This window comes from Chanodichthys erythropterus, chromosome 18, assembly GCF_024489055.1.
Source record: "Chanodichthys erythropterus isolate Z2021 chromosome 18, ASM2448905v1, whole genome shotgun sequence".
Taxonomy (NCBI): domain Eukaryota; kingdom Metazoa; phylum Chordata; class Actinopteri; order Cypriniformes; family Xenocyprididae; genus Chanodichthys; species Chanodichthys erythropterus.
The window spans coordinates 23163272-23185849 of NC_090238.1; the positions used below are offsets into that span (position 1 = coordinate 23163272).

The 22578-nt window shown below is 36.7% G+C and overlaps 3 protein-coding genes across 7 annotated transcripts in view; 1 reads left to right on the forward strand and 2 right to left on the reverse strand.

The window, feature by feature from the left end:
• Window positions 1–2179: 2179 nt before the first annotated feature.
• fam149b1 (family with sequence similarity 149 member B1) lies at window positions 2180–15233 on the reverse strand. 2 transcript variants are annotated; one of them, XM_067368106.1, is made up of 16 exons: window positions 14810–15233; window positions 14284–14403; window positions 13970–14117; window positions 13651–13793; window positions 11102–11218; window positions 10858–11016; window positions 10569–10747; window positions 9866–10008; window positions 8215–8283; window positions 7690–7805; window positions 6902–7126; window positions 6693–6816; window positions 6156–6281; window positions 5980–6064; window positions 5751–5888; window positions 2180–4435 (listed from the first exon to the last, which is right to left on the reverse strand). In XM_067368106.1, exons 1-16 carry the CDS (start codon window positions 14854–14856, stop codon window positions 4380–4382), a joined length of 1995 nt encoding a protein of 664 aa, XP_067224207.1. In that variant the 5' UTR covers window positions 14857–15233; the 3' UTR covers window positions 2180–4379. The 2 variants fall into 2 exon arrangements, with proteins under 2 accessions (XP_067224207.1, XP_067224208.1); XM_067368107.1 differs by lacking the exon at window positions 8215–8283.
• Window positions 15234–15952: 719 nt separating this feature from the next.
• Window positions 15953–17239, reverse strand: mrpl57 (mitochondrial ribosomal protein L57). The gene is made up of 2 exons (XM_067368142.1): window positions 17123–17239; window positions 15953–16500 (listed from the first exon to the last, which is right to left on the reverse strand). The coding sequence occupies exon 2, from the start codon at window positions 16466–16468 to the stop codon at window positions 16157–16159; it is 312 nt and encodes a 103-aa protein (XP_067224243.1). The 5' UTR covers window positions 16469–16500; window positions 17123–17239; the 3' UTR covers window positions 15953–16156.
• A 742-nt stretch (window positions 17240–17981) lies between these two features.
• Window positions 17982–22578, forward strand: part of ttc7b (tetratricopeptide repeat domain 7B) — a 40926-nt gene continuing 36329 nt past the window's right edge. For 2 of the 4 annotated variants that reach the window (XM_067366747.1, XM_067366748.1), the window contains exons 1-3: window positions 17982–18154; window positions 19739–19893; window positions 20849–21017. In XM_067366747.1, the coding sequence (XP_067222848.1) occupies window positions 18034–18154; window positions 19739–19893; window positions 20849–21017 (445 nt within the window). In that variant the 5' untranslated portion in view covers window positions 17982–18033. The remainder of the gene's footprint in view (window positions 18155–19738; window positions 19894–20848; window positions 21018–22578) is intronic. The other 2 variants (XM_067366749.1, XM_067366751.1) reach the window with 2 other exon arrangements.

The window sequence follows — 22578 nt, forward strand, 5'->3', positions numbered from 1 at the left end:
TACGATGTTACCGTATTAATGTTTGTGTTGTTGTTTTGCGTGATGCCGTCTCTGTTGTTAATTATACAGTATTGAGTGTCTGAATAACAGAAACTTTCTCGTCTCTTACACAAAAGAGGACCGTGCCAAAATATGCAAGAGAAACAGCCGGAGGGCTTTGAGCTCCAGTGCTAACCAGAGCTGTATCAGATCTCTCAATCTGCCACCAGTATCAGAGAAAGACACCAAGTGAGGGAGCGGCGAGAGAGAGCGAAAGGAGCTGTGTGAAGTCAGTGTGTTGATTATGCTCTGCTAAAGCATGCAGCAGGGAAAACGAGTTAGCAGTTCGCTTCAATGTCTGTGATGTGATTGTTGTGCTGCGCTTGTGCGCACTAATAAAGACACAGTTATCAACCAGACATGAAAATGATCTGTAGATGCGTCACACTTTGACATTCTTCAAGGGCAATGGCTGTTCATATTCCTGAACATAAAATGGACTGAATTAAGGTTATACATGTGAAAGCAATTCAATGAGACGTTAGTTGCTAAAAGGAGTTCATCACTGTGACAATATAAAAGTATGACAATCAATAATATTTATTACACAAATAATCAACAGACATTGTGAGCTCTTATTAAATATTTAACAAATTTACAAAGAACTTTGGATGCTGCAGTGCCACAGATATCAAAAGTGCTCCAGTGGCTCCCTCTGTTGTCCAAATGAAGAAAATCACTGGACAGCTACTGGATGATTAGTTCATTGGTAGATTAGTTCAGTGGCCATTTCTACTGGTAAGATCGTTGTGCCAGTAGTTGGCAACAAATCTTAAAGGGCTAGTTTACCCAAAATATATAAGGGTGAGTACACTTTGGGGTGAACTGTCCCTTTATGTGGACTGAAACAAGTCTTATTATTAATTAATAAAATGTGTGCATACAAATCTACCAGAAAGCTTCAGAAAGAGCCTGCGTTAATATTAGTGACAATTCATTAAAGGGGACCTATAATGCCTCTTTTACAAGATGTAATGTAAGTCCCCAGAATGTGAAATTTCACCTCAAAATACCCCACAGATTATTTATTATAGCTTGTCAAATTTGCCCTTATTTGGGTATGAGCAAAAACACGCAGTTTTTGTGTGTCTCTTTAAATGTAAATGAGCTGCTGCTCCTGGCCCCCTTTCCAGAAGAGGGCGGAGCTTTAAGGTTGTGTGTCAACCAAAGTGTTTTTAGCCAGCTGAAAACGCTAGGCACTCTGCTGAAAATGCCTGTCAGCGCTTGAGAGCGGCGTTTTTTTCCAGTTGAGACGCTTGTCGTGGTTGGTCGGTGTTGTATTTGTCCTGCCCCTCCTCCACTCTAATTGGACAGCTGGCTAAAAAGTGACAGTGATGAGCGCAGCGTTTTACTCAAAGTTGAACATTTTTGAAGGCATGGAAACAACAGTCTATTACAACAAGTCTTCCTGATCTCTTAAGCAGCCCAACATTGCCTCACCCCCTTTTGTTATGTAAAATTTAGGGTTAGTAATGTCACTAACCCAGGAAGAAGCTTGTTGTAGTCCCTACCAGCTGTTTGTTGTAGTCCTTAAACAGCAAATTCTTTAAAAGAAAATATCTCCCACAGTAACTAAAGTTAAAAAAGTGAAATCATAATCAACCATCTCTATAACATTTTTACCTCCATCAACTAGACATTATCAAGCTATAATGAAAAAAGAAAAATAATTTCCCTAATAAAAGTTGAGGTTTAATGTCTTTGTCATTTTGACAGCATATTAAATGTCATCAGTCATTTTGAATTTTAATAATTCTTCCTTGACTTTTCTGTCCTTGATGTGAATGAGGAACTATAATGGGGAGACAACAAAATTTACTGTTAATTAATAAAATTCAGCAAAAATATAAAACCAAACATTAATAAAATTAATAATAAAGGGATTTTTTTAATTGTATTTAATTTATTTTTTTTAATTAAGGCAATGGTTTTATTGTTCACTTGTTTATGATGATGATGATGATGAGTTTAAGGTCTAAAACAAACATACAAAATCACTGCAAGATAAAACACTGAATTGAAATTTGGACTCAAAACCGTACAGTTACTAAGATAGAGACACATGAATATATAGTACTGTTACAGTATCAAAGAAAAAAAAGAAAAACACCATATTATTCAAAGAATTACCTTTATTTTTTCATTTGCCATTCTCATTTATGTTACAGAGGTAAACATTTAGGGGGAATCTTAGATACAGCTGTGCTACACCTGCCAAGAGCTGTCACCTCCACACGCACACACACACACACACACACACAATAACACACGCTCTCATCCAGCACTGTCATCTCCACCAGATTCAAAGCAGATAAGCCATTATTTCCACATAGAAAATACATCCACTTGCACAAGATCTGCATCTGTATTTAAAAGACCAGCATGGTCTGTTGATTCAGGTGACATGGCCCTTGAAATCTGCCCACTCAAATCAGCAGCAATGAAACTCGGACAGCAGAATGTCTACTGGAACTCTAGAAATCTCTGTTGAATAACAAAGAAACTCTAGAAGTCAAATATGGCTACAACTTCTGCAATTCTAGATTGTCCTTGCCGAGCTGAGTGAAGAATAGTTGGATTTGTCTTAGAGGCGGAGGCGTTAGGCTGGGGTATGAAAAGATGTCTTCTTGTGACATCCCTTCATTATGGCTGTAGAGGAATCCATCTTTCTGATCATTAAACATTATAATGGCCTGTACACTCATAATACATGCTTTGAGCTTGGTTACTCTCCAGATAGAAAAAAAAGTCAATTAAAAGCAATACTCACTCACTGAGATCAACACGTTAATCAAATCGGAGAAATGCAAATGTTCAGTCGGTACGATTTCAATAAATGCTGTTACAGTGAAGCTGCCACATAAACATTACAAACCTGTAAGAGCCACATTCAATATCTGCCAGTAAAATGGTACGTCAAAATGTGCTTTACCAGTCAGTGTTAAATATTTAAGGATTTCCTGGCACCAAAGGAACCAAATGGCCATTTAAAAAACTGAATTAAAGACTTTCCCTATAATATTCCTGTGAAATCCTATAATAATCCTGTGAAATGCAGACAAATTTTTTTTTTTTTTTTTCCTCAGATTTTTACAGTACGCTTGTTTGAACAAACCCTGAAACCTCTGCAGTCTTTGTGTGCGTAAAAAAAATAATACACACTGCCCTGTCCATCGCTTTCCAAGCTCTGAATGGCTCACAGGACTGAAAGTGCGGTCACATTTACCGTTTCTCTGTGCATTTTTTTGCGGGCAAATTCCATTCATTGCAATAGGAATCCGTGCAATTGGGAGTTTCGCGTATGGGTGGGAAATTTCCCCATGCAGATTTAGCTCGTTCAAGTTCACCATGCAGACCAGCAGAAAACTGCTTTTTTGAAAGCAAGTGACTTGCAAGTGTGAGCTGTGCTTCATACGTCGCTACAGGATTTACAATGGAAAATTGATCTTTTTTCGCCCGCAAAATTTCACCTAAATTCCGCGAATATGAACCCACCTTAAGGCTCATTTTCTCAATAACAAAATGTTTTAATAAGAAACTTGAAACTTTGAATCCTCTTTTCACCCGTCATTATGTAGGCTGTACAATTGTACTGTCCCGCACTCGTATTGCAGATATACTTCCAGAATTTCAGTGTATCTCTGAAAAACAGGGTCATGGAGGTTCTACACTGAAGCTCTGCTGGGAATAAGACCTTGGAGTCAGTCTGAATGCTATTGAACATTCCATGACCATGGAATCATGATAAAAAAGGCTTCTAACCTTGGAATCTTCATAAGAATTCTTACACACCTATTGTCCATGATTGTGGATAAAGTTGTTGGAATTGCATCACGATAACCATCCGTCTAGGATATAGACAGTATAATATTCCATAGCAGGTTCCACAATCTAATAGTTTTAAACAATCCGGTGCGGGCAACATTCAAGCAATTTAAACACCCTGATTGTATGAACCTGCATAGAAACTCCATGTAGGCCTCATAGAGACGTCTTTAGGGAAAACCAAAAGTTGTTACTCCATACAGTACAGCATGTACAGTACATCTACAGATGTAATGGATAGACAGTTTCCTGTATTTGGCAGCCATATGAAGCTGAATAGTCCAATATACAAAAATAGGATTTTAGAAAATTTCAAACAACAACATGAATAACAATACTATTAATAATAACAACAGCGGGCATAAATAAAGTCCACGCCAAAACGACGTGTCATACAAAAGTCCAGCAGACGTATAAAGCGTCTGTCAGTACTGAAGAAAAGTTGCGTCAGTGCTGAGGTGAGTTTGGTTCAAGAAGGTGAGGGAGATTGTGTGTGTGTGTACATGTATTTTGTGTTAAAGCCCTGGTCTGCTACTGCGTGCCGTCGTACCGCCTTTGTTGTGGGAACGTGCTGGAACAGACACAGTGATAGAGAGAGACACAGTGTGAACACTACGTTTAAATTCTTAGTGGTTGCTTTCTTATCAAAATGACTTGCATTTTATGCTAAAAATTAATAGCATAAAAACAGTATGAAGATCATCCAATCATGTCGGTATCTATTACATATCCAAGATGAGTGAGTAAATACAAACTCAGGGTATTTATATGAGGTTTAAGTTACATCTAAAGGAAAAGTTTAGACTTTTAGCACTCAGGCGCTTGAATTTGAACATGGTACTTGATTAATCACTGATATTAAATAATAAATTGATAATAAATCAGAATATTAAATTACTTCCTTTCCACATTTCACTCTTTCATCATTATTCTTAAAGTAAAAAATGATGTAATATTCATAAATATAAAGTACTAAGAAAGTGCAAATTTGAGGAGTCCAAGCATCTACATATTATTACTGTTCTTGCATTATATCCTATTATATTTACCTTTTCCACATTTTTATGCAATTAATACAGCTCATTTCAGCCTTTGGTGTGCTAATTTTGTTTATAAATATTCAGAATTAAAAATCTAACTGACAGCAAAGACAATTAATATTAGCTTGCTGAATTATGATTAACCTGCTGTTCAAAAGTTTGAGGTCAGTATGAGGTCTTTTTTTTTATGTTCCACGCTTTCCACCAAATATTAGGTAATTTTTCAAAATTGATAATTAGAAGCATTTCTTGAGTACCAAATCACCAAAAAAATTGATGATAATTAGAAATGTTTCTTGAGCACCAAATCAGATATTAGAATGATTTCTGAAGGATCATGTGACACTAAAGACTGGAGTAATGATGCTGAAAATTTAGCTTTGACATCACAGGAATAAATTATATTTAAAAATATATTAAAATATAAAATTGAAATTGTTATAATATTTCACCACATTACTAAATTTACTGTTTTTTTGATCAAATAAATGCAGCCTTGATGAGCATAAGAGACTTCTTTCAAAAACATGAAATGTCTTAAAGACCCCAAACTTTTAAACTGTAGTGTACTTGTATATTAAACTGATTGATCTTTTCTTTCTTTATATCTTTTTAACTATTTATTGCCTCATTTAATGTACACTGCAAACAAATTTCATTTACAAAGAACAAAAAACTACAACCTAAGTTTATCAGAAACTTTTGCTGCCTTAGAAAGTACTGGCGTTTCCTTCAGGAAATGCAAATCTAGTTTATTCTGACAAAAATACTATTATGGTTTTACTTTATGTTAATTATTTTTTTAACTTTATTTTCTAATGCAAAAAAGCTCATTAAAACACTTACCTGGGGGCTGAGCTTTTGCATCTGACTCCTCCTCATGCTCAATGGGGAAGTGGCCAAGGGGATGATGGGAAAATGAGTCTATGAAGGAGGAACTGCTGATGCCCAAACTGATTCCAGTCACACCAATTCCCAGAGAATCTGCACTCGCACACCCAAACACAGTCAATGGGACAGTTTATAGAACTATAGTGTTCATCTACCATTCTGATGCCTGTTCGTGTGCACTCACCTACGCCAACAGACGCTCTGCCAGGTCGTCCCTGCCCCACGGCGTTGTCTATTCCAGTAAATGAACGGCGGTAAGGAGTGTCTGACTGCAAAACAAGGTTTGCCATGATCAATACACCCATAAAGACAAAAACATGATGAAGTGTTTATGTATACAAATTTGTGGGAGAGATTCACCCTAAAGGTGTGTGTGGTGTTGGGTCTGGAAAACACATCCAGCAAGTGCATTTTGTCCCGGGGCTGCAGACTGACACCCTCGTCAGTCACTGCACTATGTGCACGACTGGAGGAGCCTCTCTGCTTCTGCAAACACAAATGAAATATGTATATGTATATACATTACTAATGTTTGGGGTCAGTAAAGTCACAGAAAAGTTACAGTACAAGCATCCATAATGTTACACAAGATTTATTTTTCAAAGAAATGTTGTTGTTTTGCACTCTCTTCATCAAACAATCCTGAAAAAAGTATCACAGTTTCCACAAAAATTCAATTCAGTTAAAAACAAATATTAAGCAGCAATTGTTTTCAATATTGATGATATTAAGAAATACTTCTTGAGCAGCAAATCAGCACATTAGAATGATTTCTGAAGGATCATGTGACTCTGAAGACTGGTGTAATGATGCTGAAAATTCAGCTTTGCATCACAGGAATAAATTATTGATAACTCATCAATATGTAAAACAACTGTTACTAATGTCTGGTTGTACCTGCATAAGCCGTGAGTGCTGTCCGGGGTAGGTGTGGTCTGTGTCTCCTGTGCCGATGGGAGGGAGAAGTGTGTTTCTGCTGAGAGGCATTGGAGGAGAGGCCAAACGATCGCTGGCGGTCGTCCTTAAACATGCACACAGTCACAATATTGTAAGAAAACGTTTGTTTTTTTTCCAGGAAATTGAGTAAAAATCTAAGGTGCTCTTACAATCTTGTGCCTCTAACGACCTCTTCCATGGAGCCAGTTGTGATGGGCTGAGTTACACTGGACGTCAATGGCATCAGAGTGCGAGGAGGTGGGTTCCGTCGCCGTGCCGACTGAGCGGGGCGAGTCAACGAGGAAGTGCTTTGTTCCAGTGCACGACGAGGCCGAGGTTTACTGGTGGGAATGACACTAGACCCGGGACGATGAGACACTTTCTCCTCAGATTCCCTACAGTCAGAAAGAGGGAAAGAGGATTAATCAAAGAAAGTATGATTCACTTAGAGAAACCATAGAGATATAGAAGTGTTTCCTGCACCGCTATTCTATGGAAGCACATAAAACAAAATTTTCAGTCTTAGTAAAAATTCTGCAAAACAAAGCAATGAATAGGCAGCACATATTTCAATTGTGTCACTGGTTACAAAAACATACAATGCAACCACTGTAGTCTGATAGACAAGTAAATATGAGCTGGTTCTTAGGTTCCAGTATTTATTTTAAAATATAAAAAACAAATATATGTTTTAAGAAAACTTTTGAAAACACTTTACTTTTAATTATTTTAGCTTTTATAGTTCAATCAATTTAGTGTTTTTGATTATTAAAAATGTTTTCTTTATTTACTGTTTTATTAGTCAATCTTTTGAAACTATAAAAATACTATTAAATTGCTGACCTTTAGTTTGGGCCACTTATCTTGGATTAATAGAATTAAACACTAAACTACAGAGCTAAATATGTAGAGTAAAGGTTGTATTAGATTGTGTTTATTTCCTCTGTGGTGTTCATACTGAGTTATTCGGTCCAGAGTTCCCAGGTTCCTCTGCTGCAGTGGAATGCCATGTATCATGATGAGGTCATTGAGATTGTGATGAGCAACCGCCGCCCCTACAGGCACTCGACTGGTCTGTGGGGACAGAGACAGAGAAAAAATTAAGCTAATTCAGGTTTTAATTTTATTACACAAGTGTATATCAGTGATTCAAAAAAAACAAAAAAAAAGCATCTGACATCCATCATCTGTACAGCATGCGATGACATGTAAAAGACAAAAAGACACAGAAAAGAACATACAGAACAGAAACAAAACTGACAACGGGAACATTATAAACACCTTCACAAGATTAAAAAATGAACGCAAGCTTAAAATAAACTCAGACATTTTAAAAGGATGTTAAAAAAGTGGCCAGTGATTTATGAGTTAAAAAACAAAGATGAGTGTTAAACTTTAGAAGAAAAAGGGGAACTGGTACACAGACAGAAACACTCGCTCGCCCTCTCTGTTTAAGTGCCGTTATCAGGATAGAGTTACATACAGTCGATGACTTTCTCTGCTTTTTGGATTTCCGTCTTGACTTGTGCTTTGAACCCCATGACTTTGAGCTCTTTGGAAAGAAAATGGAGGGAAAGGATAGAAATAGAAAGGTAAAGAAAGAGAAAGGAAGAAAACAGATGATAGATGGATGATTGGACAGAAAGGCAGAAACAGAGACAATGAGGAAAACACAGAAAAAGGAGGTAAAAAGTTAATGAATTGAAAGCCTGAGGGAAAAAAAGCTGAAAAACAAATGCTGACAGCAGTGAAAAACAGCATTTGTGTGTATTTTTTGGGTATGTGAATGTGTAAAGACAGAGAGGACACAAAGCAGTGAAGATCTAGGCTTATATCTACAAAATTCCCACAGATTTGGAGGAATTAACTGACTTTTCCAGTTATTCAAAATTTCCAGGATTTTTAATAATTATTTTATGGAGATAATGCGTTTTCTAGCCAAATAAAAAAATTTAAGCAAAACATAAATTCTCTTTTATAACTTGATTTAAAGGGTTAGTTCACCCAAAAATGAAAATTCTGTCATTAATTACTCACCCTCATGTCGTTCCACACCCGTAAGACCTTCGTTCATCTTCGGAACACAAATTAATATATTTTTGAGAAAATCTGATGCTCAGTGAGGCCTGCATCGCCAGCAATAACACTCCCTTTTTTTTTGCTCATAAAGCTACTAAAAACATATTTAAAACAGTTCATGTGACTACAGTGGTTCAACCTTAATATTATAAAGTGACGAGAATACTTTTTGTGCACCAAAAATAACAAAATAGCGACTTTATTCAACAATATCTAGTGATGAAGAACTGTTGTATGAGAGGAAATGTGAAACTCAGCTCAAAAGCCTTCAGGAAGAGTGTCAAGAGTGGGCTTCACGATTCCCTCATTTACGGTACGCAGTGCTTCATGAAGCTTCGAAGCTTTACGAATCATGAGTGTCGAATCAGTGGTTCATAGCGCCAAATCCCATGATTTCAGTAAACGAGGCTATGTTACATCATGAGTTATTTGAAACTTAAATAGTTCACGTGACTCTGGTAGTTTGATAAACGCTGATTCGAAATAAATGAAGGTCAAAACGAAGGTCTTACGGGTTTGTAACGACATGACGGTGAGTAATTAATGACAGAATTTTCATTTTTGCGTGAACTAACCCTTTAAAATAGTCATGTGGCATGACAAATAAATTTATAAATGTACAAAAATGTCATGTTAATTACCATAATTAATATTTAGATCATAAAAATGCATGCATAATTAGTTTTTTTTTAAAAATAGCTAAATGGTGTTTAAAATAGTTTTGGACACAGTACTGCAACTACCCATCAGTTTTTCTATTTCAATTACCTATTTACTATGAAAATTTCATGATTTTTTAAAAAAAGATTTTGAATGACTTTTCCGAACCTGGAAATCACAGTTTTCTATGACCGTGGGAATCCTGTTTTTTAAATATATTTGGACAATATCATTAAGCAGATGGCAGGGGATGGAAGGGTTACAGATATCTGAAATCAGTGAGACAGGATTTCAGATGAAATCATTGTTGCATCCATCTGCCACAAAAGAAAAATGAGCAACCAAAAAGAATTTCATCCAAATCTGTTCTACAATCTCTGAAGCTGCTGACCAACCTGGGCCTGCAAGCTGGCTGTGAGCTGCTGTGTTCTGCTCTGTGACAGTGGAGGAAGCACTGGTGAGACATTGGACAGCAGCAAAAAAGGATTCTGGGTATCAGGGCACGCAGGGCTGAGGGCCACGGCATTCTTCTCATCATCTGACGGACAGAGAAGTTCAAAGAGAAATTATTCTTCATCAATGACTCAATGGAATACTTGATTTTGATTGGCCAATAACCCTTTGCTCTCGAATAGTAGTGAATAATGACCGCTACACTGTATATTTCAGTCTCCTCTCACAAAATTAAAACTCTTTCATGTCAATTTATTCATTTATTTGGTGAGCTGTGTAGTGTGAAATATACAGTAAAACAAAAATGTATGCAGACACCTTGAACATTTCATTCATTATTACAGTTTATTCACTATAGTTAAAAAAAATGGTAATAAAATAAGACAAGATCTCAGAGTTAAACTGTGTCAGAAAACATTAATCTTAATTATGTCAGATAACACTTAAGCTAAACATGGTCAGGTCAATGTGTCTGAATAATCTTTGGTTCCAATTTATCATCAATTTTACTGATAGTCCCCTGTATGAAGAATTTTTGGGTATAATATGTCATAGTTTACTGCTATCCCACTTATATAATTTAACTATATTGTCCTGCAGTGCAAAAAAAACCCCACTTAGACAAGTATTTGAAATTCATCCTACCTGACACAGAACCCTCCCAATGCCTACGTACAAGCTCCTCCATCCAGCCAATGAGCTCACGCCACACATCATCAAACAGCAGATCAAGAACCGCCTCCCGACGACAGCGATAGGGCGAGACAGGGGGCAGGCAGCGCCTCCGCCGTCTGCTCACATACTCACGTTCCCATTCCTCGTCCCTAGATAAATACAAAAATATATCTATAAAAATCTCAGACAAAATGTCAGATAAATCATGTTCAAATAACAAACTCCCATCTGTCACACACAAGCACGCACACACACTCACAGGTCCCTGCAGTCGAAAGCGAGATACTCTTCTATCAGCCCCTCGGCCTCAATCACCCTTGGCAACTCATCTCCATGGTTACAGCTGGGCGTGACACTAGGGTGGGTCACCTCCACAGAGGGCCGACACAAAACAGCCCTCCGACCCTGCACACACAACCTGCCACGCAAAAACAGTGGCTTAAAAATGAGACTTTACAGAACACTTATAATTTCACACGTACACATCAATAAACTGAACTCACTCATTGCCGGTTATCTCTTTGCTCTGGCTGCCACTGGAGGGGACGGGCGTGAGAGCTGGCGTGGCGTACCACTGGAATCCTTCATCTGTAGGACACACCAGCTGCGCTCCGAGGATCCTGTCACACACAAATGCCCCTATCAGGTTTAATAACCAAACATAGGGCTGCACGATTATGGTTAAACTGATAATCATGATTATTTTATCTCAATAATTATTCATTATTGTTCTTATTTGAGAAATTTCTTTTTACTTTCATCAGAATTATTGCACTTTCCCTTAAAGGAACACTCCACTTTTTTTTGAAAATAGGCTCATTTTCCAACTCCCCTAGAGTTAAACAGTTGAGTTTTACCGTTTTCGAATCCATTCAGCCGATCTCCGGTTCTGGCGGTACCACTTTTAGCATAGCTTAGCATAGTTCATTGAATCTGATTAGACCGGAGACGCTATGTGAGAGACGCTGCGTAATATCATTGCACCTGCTGCAGCCATGATACGGCAGCAAAGTTCCTTGATTATTACCGGAATGAGAGTATAGTTCCTAGCCATATCAGCCTAGAAAATCGCAACTTTTCATTTTCTGTAGGTCTTAGTACACAATTTAACTACAGAAGAGTCAAGTTTTAAATAGGAAAAATATCAAAACTCTTTGGTCATTTTTAAGCGCAATGCTAACGGTCTAATCAGATTCAATGAACTATGCTAAGCTATGCTAAAAGTGGTACCGCCAGAACCGGAGATCGGCTGAATGGATTCGAAAACGGTAAAACTTAACTGTTTAACTCTAGGGGAGTTGGAAAATTAGCCTATTTTCAGTGTTCCTTTAAAGGGGCTATATGTAAGAAATTTTTATCTAGCAATCACTTTTTTATTGGCAATGTGTCAACAAATTGTAATGAAACTTAAAAAAAACAAGACTTTTCCCAACTTCCTAAGTTGTCTATGAAAGAATGTAGACTGATATTTATGTGAAAAAAGAAAATCAAAAGGATGTGATGTTTACGCGAGCTCCTGAAAGCCGTTTTGTGACACATGAAAAAATGCTTATGCTCAAAATAATTCCAAAAGAACTATTCTGTACTGTCAATGTGTCATGCAAAGAAAAGGGATTAATTCAAACTATAGTCTCAAATACCCACTATATAGTCTCAAATATACTTTATAATCAAGCTATCATAAAAGTGTAATTTTAATTATCTCATCTGTTAACATAATGCCGGTGAATTGCATAGCTTGTACAAACATCAACATCACTATGATCAGATGCTTTCTTAACTGCTGCTTTCTTACTGTTGTCATTTTTGTTTTTCTTTTTTTGGTTGTTTCTTTTTTATTGAGAGGAAAGAGTGCAGTACATATTTACATATTCATCTAAATGTTGCTCTCAGCAGTGCAGACAGGGTCTGGATGTTCGTTAACAGTATATCGATGCAAAGGTATTTCCAACTTCATTTACTTCTAAACAAAGAACGAAAAAGAACTTCGCCATAAATCACGTTCAGTGCATTACTTGAGCACGAGGCTACGAGCACAAGCTGTTGGCTGCAGTTCACTTAACAGCCACCGGTGTCGCTAATAACAAGTGTTTCTGAATTCTACATATAAGATACAATCATACATATCAAGAGAAAATCAACTAATATGCAGGGTGTATTTTACTCATCAAGTTTCCTAGTTAATTATATACATTAACACACTCTCTATATTATTTACCATAATAAAACTGAAGTTGTCTTGATCGTCTCTTCTTAACTATTGTGATGTATAAGCGAGTGAAACATGAGCTTATACATAAGCTTCTCGAACATGAAAAAAAATTAGGGTGGGACTTTATTTTTTTTTCTTTGGGAATGGATTGGATCATTGGATGGATGTGGTTTGGTATTGCTGTGATCTTATGTGAGTGACAGATTTTCATGCCCTAATGCCGAAAAATACATCATCATAGAAAAGAAGAGATGTCGCGGAATTCACTTTGATTAAAGATTACGAGGCCAATTATAAAAATAATGATCTCCAAGGATAAATCATTTATGATTAATATATAATAAAAACTGCAATATTCCATAAAAAAATACAAGTGATTGTCAATTTTAATTTCATAATGACTTTGAGAAGCTTCTCTCAAAAGCAAAAAACTGTTATTTTCAATTATTTTCAATTATGTTAATACTTTTTCTATTAAAACACCAAAAAAAGACTGTAGCAAAGAGGTTGCATAAGTAGATTTATTCAGCAACCACAAACGCGAACAATATAGTCGAAATTCATGTTTGGATTTATTACAGTTCATCACAGAGGTTTTCTCACAGATTTAGTCACAGCATATAGCACCAGCTGTGTTGTGAACACAGACTGGCATTACTGTGGAGTTCGGAGAACATTTTTAAAGAAAAAAAAAAACAGTGGATCACTATCGCAGATGTTTATTTGAGAGAAGCAGAAATCGCAATTAAAATATGATTAATCTTCCAGCCCTAACCAGAGACTGCTAAGGCATTACTGATGTTCATAGATCTAAGCGTGTGCATGTATACGCGTGCGTACCGTAGATGAGGGAATCGTGAAGCCCACTCTTGACACTCTTCCTGCAGGCCTTTGAGCTGAGTTTCACATTTCCTCTCATACAACAGTTCTTCAATCTCTTCAAACATCTGCTGGACCTGCCTGGAAGCGGCTTTATCAAATTCCTACCAGAGAAGAGAAAAAGAAATGGGGAGAAGGAAAAAAGACATGAACTTGAACCTGTCAGCACCCCATTTTAAAGCTGCGGTGTAAAGCTAAAAACAAGAATGCATATGAAATAATCAAGAATAATCAATTCAAGAATAATCACACTAATCACAGTCATCATTCTACGACTCACATCGTAGCCCCACGAAAAGACAGAGCTGCGTTCTGTAGAGATGCCAGTTCCTGTGTAACTATGGATACCAGACCAAGACTGAGCTGTGTCATCTGTGGTGAGTGTCTGACATCCTGATCTGATGGATGATGCAGAGGACTCCTCAGACCTAAAAAGAGAGAAAGACAGTCATTATTTCATAAATTCAAATGTCAGATTGGAAAGAGTGAATATTACAGAATAAAGATTATCTGACAATTCACACGATATAAACATTGATGAAAGCCTATGCTTTTAATATATACCTGTACAGACACATTCAACCTGCCTCTCACCTGCTGTATGAGGACATGTCCTCCCGTAGATCATGCAGGAGTCTGGGAGGATGCACAGTATCATCATCTGCCTCCTCTGGAAGAGGATGCTGGTCCAGACCACTGCGGGACAAACCACGACTACCAAAACCAGCAAAGAGAGAGAGAGAGAGAAAAAAAGACAATGACAGGCCAGCTTGATTATCAATCAATGAATCAAATCAATCAATCTGTCTATTGATCTTTCTATCTAGCTATCATCTAGTCTGTCTGTCTATATATGTTAATATATCTGTCGATCAGATTATCTATCTGTCTGTCCATCCAAGGATCAATCCAAAGATCTATCTATCTATCTAAACGTCTTTCTATACATAAATCTAGGGGGAAAAAATGAATGATTTTTAAAGTATTCCCTGAGTGTTTACACACTGTACTTAGCAACAATTAAACCAGATGTATTTAAACAAAACTGGCTATCAATGCGACTAAACCAAACCATGTCTAAGCAGGCAGCTGAGATCGTCTTTGTGTGATTTATACGCACATCTCTAGGTTGTGAGATACAGGCCGACGGCTGTATCGTGAAATCATCCTCCTGATGCTGTTACAGGCGCATCTCCTCCATCAAGCCTGTGATCCGACTCCGAGCCTCCTGTGTCCGGACCCGACCGCTGCACCGCCGCTCCTCTCTCATTCTTCACAAATAAACAGGAACCACACGGACTGGATCACAACTGAGCTGTGAGAATATGTGCCGTTTCCAGCACTGAGCTGGGCCGAACCTGATCTATCAAACCTTGTGTGAATGAGAGAAAAGAGTCCGAGAACATGAAAATTTGGATTATTCCACCATATCGTCGACTTATATATTAGGAAGGGTTTATTGGAGAGAAAAGCAGTTGTATTCTTCATCCATCCATGATTATATACTAAACAACAATAACAAGACTGTCATGGAGACCGAGGTGCTCGAGCTCACCGTTTTATGGGAAGTGTAGTTTTCAACGTGGTTTGCGTGTCACGACGTGTACACTGCTCTCTACTGCATGGGAGTATTATATTATATTATATTATATTATATTATATTATTTTATAAAATCCATTATATTATAGATTTTAAGCGATATATATATATATATATATATATATATATATATATATATATATATATATATATATATAGAGCATGTATAATTGTCTGTATTTTCTACCATGTATATAATATAATCACTATCGCTTTTATAAAATGTTACTATGTATGCCTGGCAAGTAGAAAAAAATTAACACACAGCAACAATAAATAACAAATAATAATATTTATATTCATTCTTCCACCAAGTTCTTCAGAAATATTTAGTAAATAATATTTTACATTGGCTTCCAATGCAGCTCAGCCAATCATAATCAAGGACCAGAACTATCCATTTCATAGTCATTTTAAGATATTACTCAGTTACAGTATCTCGACACCTGCCCAAGCTCTCTGTGGCATGTTCATGAGCCAGGCAGCATGTCTGATTTGTGAATGAATCATTTAAGATCTGATTCAAAAGAATAATCTAATTTCTTGATGGAGAAAGAGTGACTACTTTTTTCACCATTTTTTCTTTGCTGCTGTTACCTTTGACAAAACAAATTTGTTTGGAAGTCGCTTAGATTGAATTTACCATGTAAACTATAATTTAATCACATTACAGTTAAGCTACACCAAGACTACTTATTGAATCAGAAAAAGGAAAGGGGACAGATGTGATGATTAGAAATCATTTATAGACATAACACATACAGATGTACAATGCAGAATGTATCAAATCAAACACAGTGAGTTTTTATCATTTCATTTACATATTTCTCTCCAAACTCTGAGATCCACCAGTCTTTGACGTCCCGGTTAGCTGGGCCAGGTCTTGGTGATTTTCAGGTGGTTGAGATGGTCTGCAATGTATTTGTGTTCAGGAAACTTGGCTTGTCGTGCAGCTTTGATTTGCTGCCACATCCACTCCCGCCTCTGCGCTGCGTGGCCTCGCTCCTGTTCCAGCGTCATGAACGGCCGGCTGATCCAGTATTCGTTCTCTGCTTCCTGTTCTAGACGTTTAATCATATTCCGCTTCATCTGCCAGGTGACTGCTCGTGGTCGACGGTACTTCCCGATCCACTGCTTTCCTGGGATCCCCTTTCGCAAAAGTGCCAGAGTCAAGAACATCCTGCAGCCAGTGACGGGTTACGAGTGTGAATCTGTGGAAAAATATCACCAAGCAGTTCAGATCCGATGTCAGATCAGAAAATTATAAATTTACATGTAAATGTGCTGATGAGTGAAAATAATTATTAATTATAACAGATCAAGCAAAAACAGTTTTTAAACTGTATTAAAATGACATACATGTAAACAATACAAGACAGTTCTCTGGGAATATTCAGACTTGAATCTTGAATTGATAAAATTTAAAATTAATCACTTTAAACTCCTAAACTGTTTTAATAAACTATAAAGTGCTGAAATTATCTGATGTAAATGTACGTTACTCCTGAACTTTTAAGTCTAAACAGACCAATTTGACCTTGACTTAAAATGCCATTGAAATGAAATAAACAGCATTTTAAATGGAAAAAAAGAGAAACGTCAAATAATTATATGTTATTAGTCCATCTAAGATATGTAAACACTCGCAATAACATATTTTAATGTTTCTTGCATCACATCATAGACTAGCATGCAGGTTGTAAGCGATTAAAAATCACTACTATGTTCGTAAAACAACGACGAAAACGAAATGTGCTTATAAATCTAAATACTTAAGGATTACAACCAGTCCACTCCTTACAACAATAATAATTAAGACATTTATTTACTTACACGATTTTCTCTCCAAATCCGAGGTCAGCATGCCGCAGACACACAACTGATGCAGAATATGAGTGGTGCGTTTGTGGCACCGCCACCTACAGCACTGGAGGCTGCAGTGCAACGCGCTCTGTTGGCAGATGAACTACAAAAACCTGGAAGGGCAACTTCATTTAGTCGGGATTAAGAGAAGGATAGAGCTGCTCAATTAAGTGTGTGTAGTGTGTACTAATACCCGACAGACACGGCTAATTACATGACTTGTTGCATAAATAATAATAAATATGAGAAATGAAATTTTGAGTTGCGTTTAAATAATTTTATTAAATGACTGCAGAGTGTAGAGGAGCACTGAACTCAATCAGATTTATTTCCCCATTCAGTCGTGATCAGATCAATCTAGTATCATGTATGCTGCTTGCTACTTGGAAGTTGGACCTATTCTGGGTCAGTTAACCCAGAATAATGATAATGCCAGTTTGTTATTTGAGAAAGTTTAATAAAGTTTGTTTAAAATTGTAATGACTGTCTCTGACTTTACATTATCAAACTTATTACAATACAAACCATGGCAATTAAGTATTGATTTCAGTTTGATTTTGTTGGCTTATTGTTAGGGACCACTTCACATAGAGCGCACAGACATCATTATTCAGAATTATACAACGCTGTATGATTGACCACCAGTCAAAATTCAATCATACAAAAAATAATATAAATAAAATAAATTGAAATAAAGTCATACCTCAAACGTTTTTCACATGAGAACGAAACAGAAATAGTCACAAGTTAGGCGTCTGGCCAATTAGAGTTCAGTGCCATGGCCCGGAAGAGTAATCCGGTTCATGTTTTTATAGTCCTGTCCAGGTCTTTGATGTTTCTGTGCTCCGGCTCCGGTCGTGTTTTGGTCAGGAGGTAGAAAGATGACAGCCAGAAAGTCCGGGTCGCGATTAGAGTCTGAAATAGAGCGCTGTCGATCAGAAACACAATGGGACAAGATACCAGAACTCGTGCGACAGCTGTCTGCGAAACTCATCTCAAACGGTGTGTGTGTTTTCTGTATATATTCTCACGGCTAACGCGTTAGCTCGGACAGTGTGTGTCTCAGGCCTGATAGCAGGACCCGTATCTGATTTATTCGCGTTCATTTAACTATACATTTAACGGTTCATTGAATTTATATTTCATTTCAGGGGTCTAAAATGTGTTATGAATGCCCTTTTGGTAGTATTCCGCTCATATGTCCAGTACACTTCCTGATTCCTCATACAGTTGTGTCCCTTCATCTTCATAATTTCTATAATTCTTATTTTATCAAGTCTATGATGTTATGAAGAGTCACTATTTGGCTTATTATCATGTGAAGGTGTAATATCAATTTATAGGAGTCTGTTGCATTAACTGAAAACACAGATTCAGGTATTTGTTAAAAAAATATATATACAAAGGTAAACAAAATTCATGAACTCGTACACAGACAAAGAAATGTACAAAGTAATAAATAATAAAGAGTAGGAATAGGATGGTTAAGAAATATCACCAGAGATCAGTTTAAAGAGTTTTGAATGCTTTTTGTGTTGACAGATTTTTATATTATATTAATTTTTCTATATTCATCTTAATATAATTTATATTATTTAATTTTTATATTAATCTTTCTATAAGAATTAGATTTTTATAACTTATCATTTCTTTCAAAAAAAAAAAAAACTTAAAGTTTACAAAGAAATAAATTTGCAAAAAAAATTGTAATAGTTGTAAGTAATAAATCATAGTCATTTAAGTTCCATCTTTATTGTAAATATAGTATGCAAAAAAGCCAAAATAAGTGAGGAATTGTTTAAGGGAAGTTTTCACAAAAAGGACATTTTCCCTCAATATAATATAAGATGTATTAGACTGGGTAAAATTTATGAATTCGAGGAGCCTGTCCGAAAGGTTGTTTTAATGTCTATAATGAATCTACACTGATACAATTGTGGATTAAATTGCTCATTGCCATCTCTACATTTTGACTCATTCATTAAAAGGTACATATTTATAAGCATTATTCATTTATCTCATACAAACTAATGAAAGACTCAAGATGTGCATGTAAGGCAGCAGATTAAACCACACGTGACTGTTCTGAGAGCTGTGCATGTGTTAAGACCTGTAAGAATGTGTTCAGGTGCAAGACTGGATTATATCTGGGCTTTATGTAATGCTATTTTCACAATCAGCACTTCACAGTCAGTGTTTGTGTTTTGACCTTTCAGTCCAGATATAGTGTAGGTGACATCTCCACAGTTACTATTTCAGTCAGAAGAGAAAGATAAAAGGGATAGTTCACAGAAAAAAAGAAATTTCTGCCAGACATGGGCTCGCTGACTGACATTCTGATGAAATATAAATTAATGTCATGTGACAAATTTCCTCAGTATAGTCCAGGGGTGTGTTTCCCAAAGCAAACTATGGTCGCAAGTTCCGTCAATATCAATAGAGTTCAATGGGACTTACGACCATAGTTTGCTAACGATGCTTTCGGGAAACGCACCCCTGGTTTATGAGTTGTTTCGTCATTGGCTTTCTGTGTGTGCTTATTTGAGTGAATTCAGGTGCAGAACTGAATCTCTGCTTCTCTTGTAGATGATCTCGGGGAACTTCTGCTGGGGGAGGCCAAACTCCAGCAGTACCTCAAAGAAAACCCCATCAAACAGGGAGCCAGTCCCCGCGGGCCCCGGCCCCGCCTCCAGGAGGTACGGAAACACTTGACGGCAGCGCTTGATCGGGGTAACTTAAAGGTAAGCTTGCACAGTCAGGACCATAAATTCTTTACCCAAAAACATTTTTTGTTACTTGAAATAAAATAAAAATGATTTCAGGTAGTTAGCAAAAGGATCAAATTTTTTATTTAATTGAACTTGATGTACTAAAATAACAGAACTAATATAAAAATGAATAAAAACTACATGTAAGCAATAAGGTACAAGAGGCTGTGCTGTATCGTGAATAAGTCACAGCTGAAGGGTGTTGCAACCCCTTTAGCCGTGACTTATTCATGATACTGCACTAGCCTCGAATACCTTATTGCTTTTATAAAACGGTTACCACACAATACAAATATTAAAGCCAAAAATATGTATCAGTGCAACTTTCATGAAGTAAACTTTCACTAAAAGCCTTCCTTCCACCAGAAAAAATAGTCTCTGACTGTTAACAGCAACAGAAGTTACATTATTACGCCATTAGATGGCAGCAAAGACTGTCTTTATGGGTGTCTCAGTCAGTAGCAAAGACTTTTACATTAATAAGACTGAATTGTTGTGAACATGGACGCAACTGACAAATGCTTTGACTAGTGCTGTCAGTCACGGAAATCCTCTTAACTGTTAAAAGGACAAAACAAGTGCCTTTGTTTAAGATTATGAATTAATGAAGTGCTAATTAATTCTCAGATTTACTTGAAACTATGCATGTCCATTGGAGCCATTCCAGTGTCATGAGTGTTTATCTGTGGTTATGAGTGTTAAGCAATCTTGCTCTGTATCTAAAATGTGAGGTGATGTATTTGATTTCACTGTAAAACAAAAATTGCTGCTATAAATTAAGTACAATCAAATTAAACTGAAGAAAAAGAAGTTGAAAATTGATTAAAACTTATTTTGATGAGTTAAAGTAATGTAAAAACATATGTTATCATGACTTAAGTGTGTGTACGATATTGTAGTGGTCTGTTTATTTCTCTTTCTCTCCCAGCCTGAATACATGCAGGAGGCCAGTCTGATCATGGCTAAGCTGTGCTATGTGGAGGGTGATTACAGGGAGGCGCTGAATCAGTACGCCCGTGTGAATCTGGATGAGATGCAGCTGGTGGGAGCTCCAGTGTACAGACTCTCCATGATCGCAGAGGCCTACGCCACCAAAGGTAAATAATCAGTGTAGAAACCCAGAAATCACAGTATTATCTGTTTTCAGCTGTGGGTCTGTTACACAGAAGAAATGCTATCAATATACTGTAGAAGCACATACACTGCTCTGAAACAGACTTATGATTTGCTTCTGTAAGGAAGTTTCATCTAACTACAACCGAAACTTCAAGTTTCTGCAATCAAGTACATATTTCTGTCCTCACTGAAAGCAAACTGCTGCACACTTGATATACAGCTATATGGAGTGTTTTTTTTTTTTTTGTATTTTGTTTTTGTTTTTTTAAGTGGATCAGTGAGATTTTAATATACATACAGTGTAAATTCTATAGATTACACTACTGTTCAAAAGATTTTTTTTCTAAAGAAATTAATACTCTTATTCAGCAAGGACATATTTATTGATAAAATGTAACAGTAAACACATTTATACTGTTACAAAAAAAATTCTGAAAGAATTAAAAAAAAAAGTATAAGTATAATATTAAGTAACAACTGTTTTTTATATTGATAGTAATAATAATTAATGTTTCTTGAACAGCAAATCAGCATATTAGAATGATTTCTGAGGGATCATGTGACACTAAAGACTGGAGTAATGGCTGCATTACATTTGGATTGTGTATATGTGTTAAAAAAATAGAAAATATTTTTTCATTGTTTAGGAGTACATACACTAGCGTTCAAAAGTTTGGGGTTGATAAGATATTTAAAATTATTTTTGAAATAAGACTGCATTATTGGAGTAATGGCTGCATTACATTTGGATTGTGTATATGTGTTAAAAAAATAGAAAATATTTTTTCAAGCCCTGAGAGACTTCTTTCATTTAATAACCTCTTACCAATCCCAAACTTTTAAATGGAAGGGTATATAATCATATTTCATTATAATATAATCACAGTTATTTAATTATAAAATATGTAATTTAATTTATACATTTTTGTACATTTATTTTGTACATTAATGCTTTTGTATTTTTACTGAATTTTTCACGCTCAGCTGGTCAGATCAGTGTAAAGATGGTATCCTGCGGTTCACATTTTGACCTTTGGGTGGCAGCATTGATTTATTATGTGATGCTCTGCAGAGAAAAGTGTTCGCAACTAAATCCTTTGCTCTGAACACACACACTTTTAATTCTGAGCACAGTGAATGTGTTTGCCAAGACCGCAGCATGAGGTCTTTGATCAGAGTTCTGACAGATCGGCGGTACTGTGGGGCTCTGGGGGAAAACTGCAGGGTGGCACAGAGCCTGTCTCGTCCAATCATCTCATAGCATCTCTGTGACTGACAACTGCCTTTACAGGGGGGCAGCTTCCTCCCTTGACCCTAATCATCCATCAAGCCCCAGCTACCCCACACGAACACACGTGTGTGTCATCTTGCTGGCACTTTCTGCCTCGTCTCATGTGTATATTAAACCCTCGTCCTGAATTATAAAAATCTCCCTCTTGCCGCCGTGAGCTGCTTGTCACAGACTGTCCTGAGGCGTCAGATTTACTGTGGCCGTTATGCAGGTCATTAAGAGCCCAATCACGATAATGGGGCTTGTCTTGG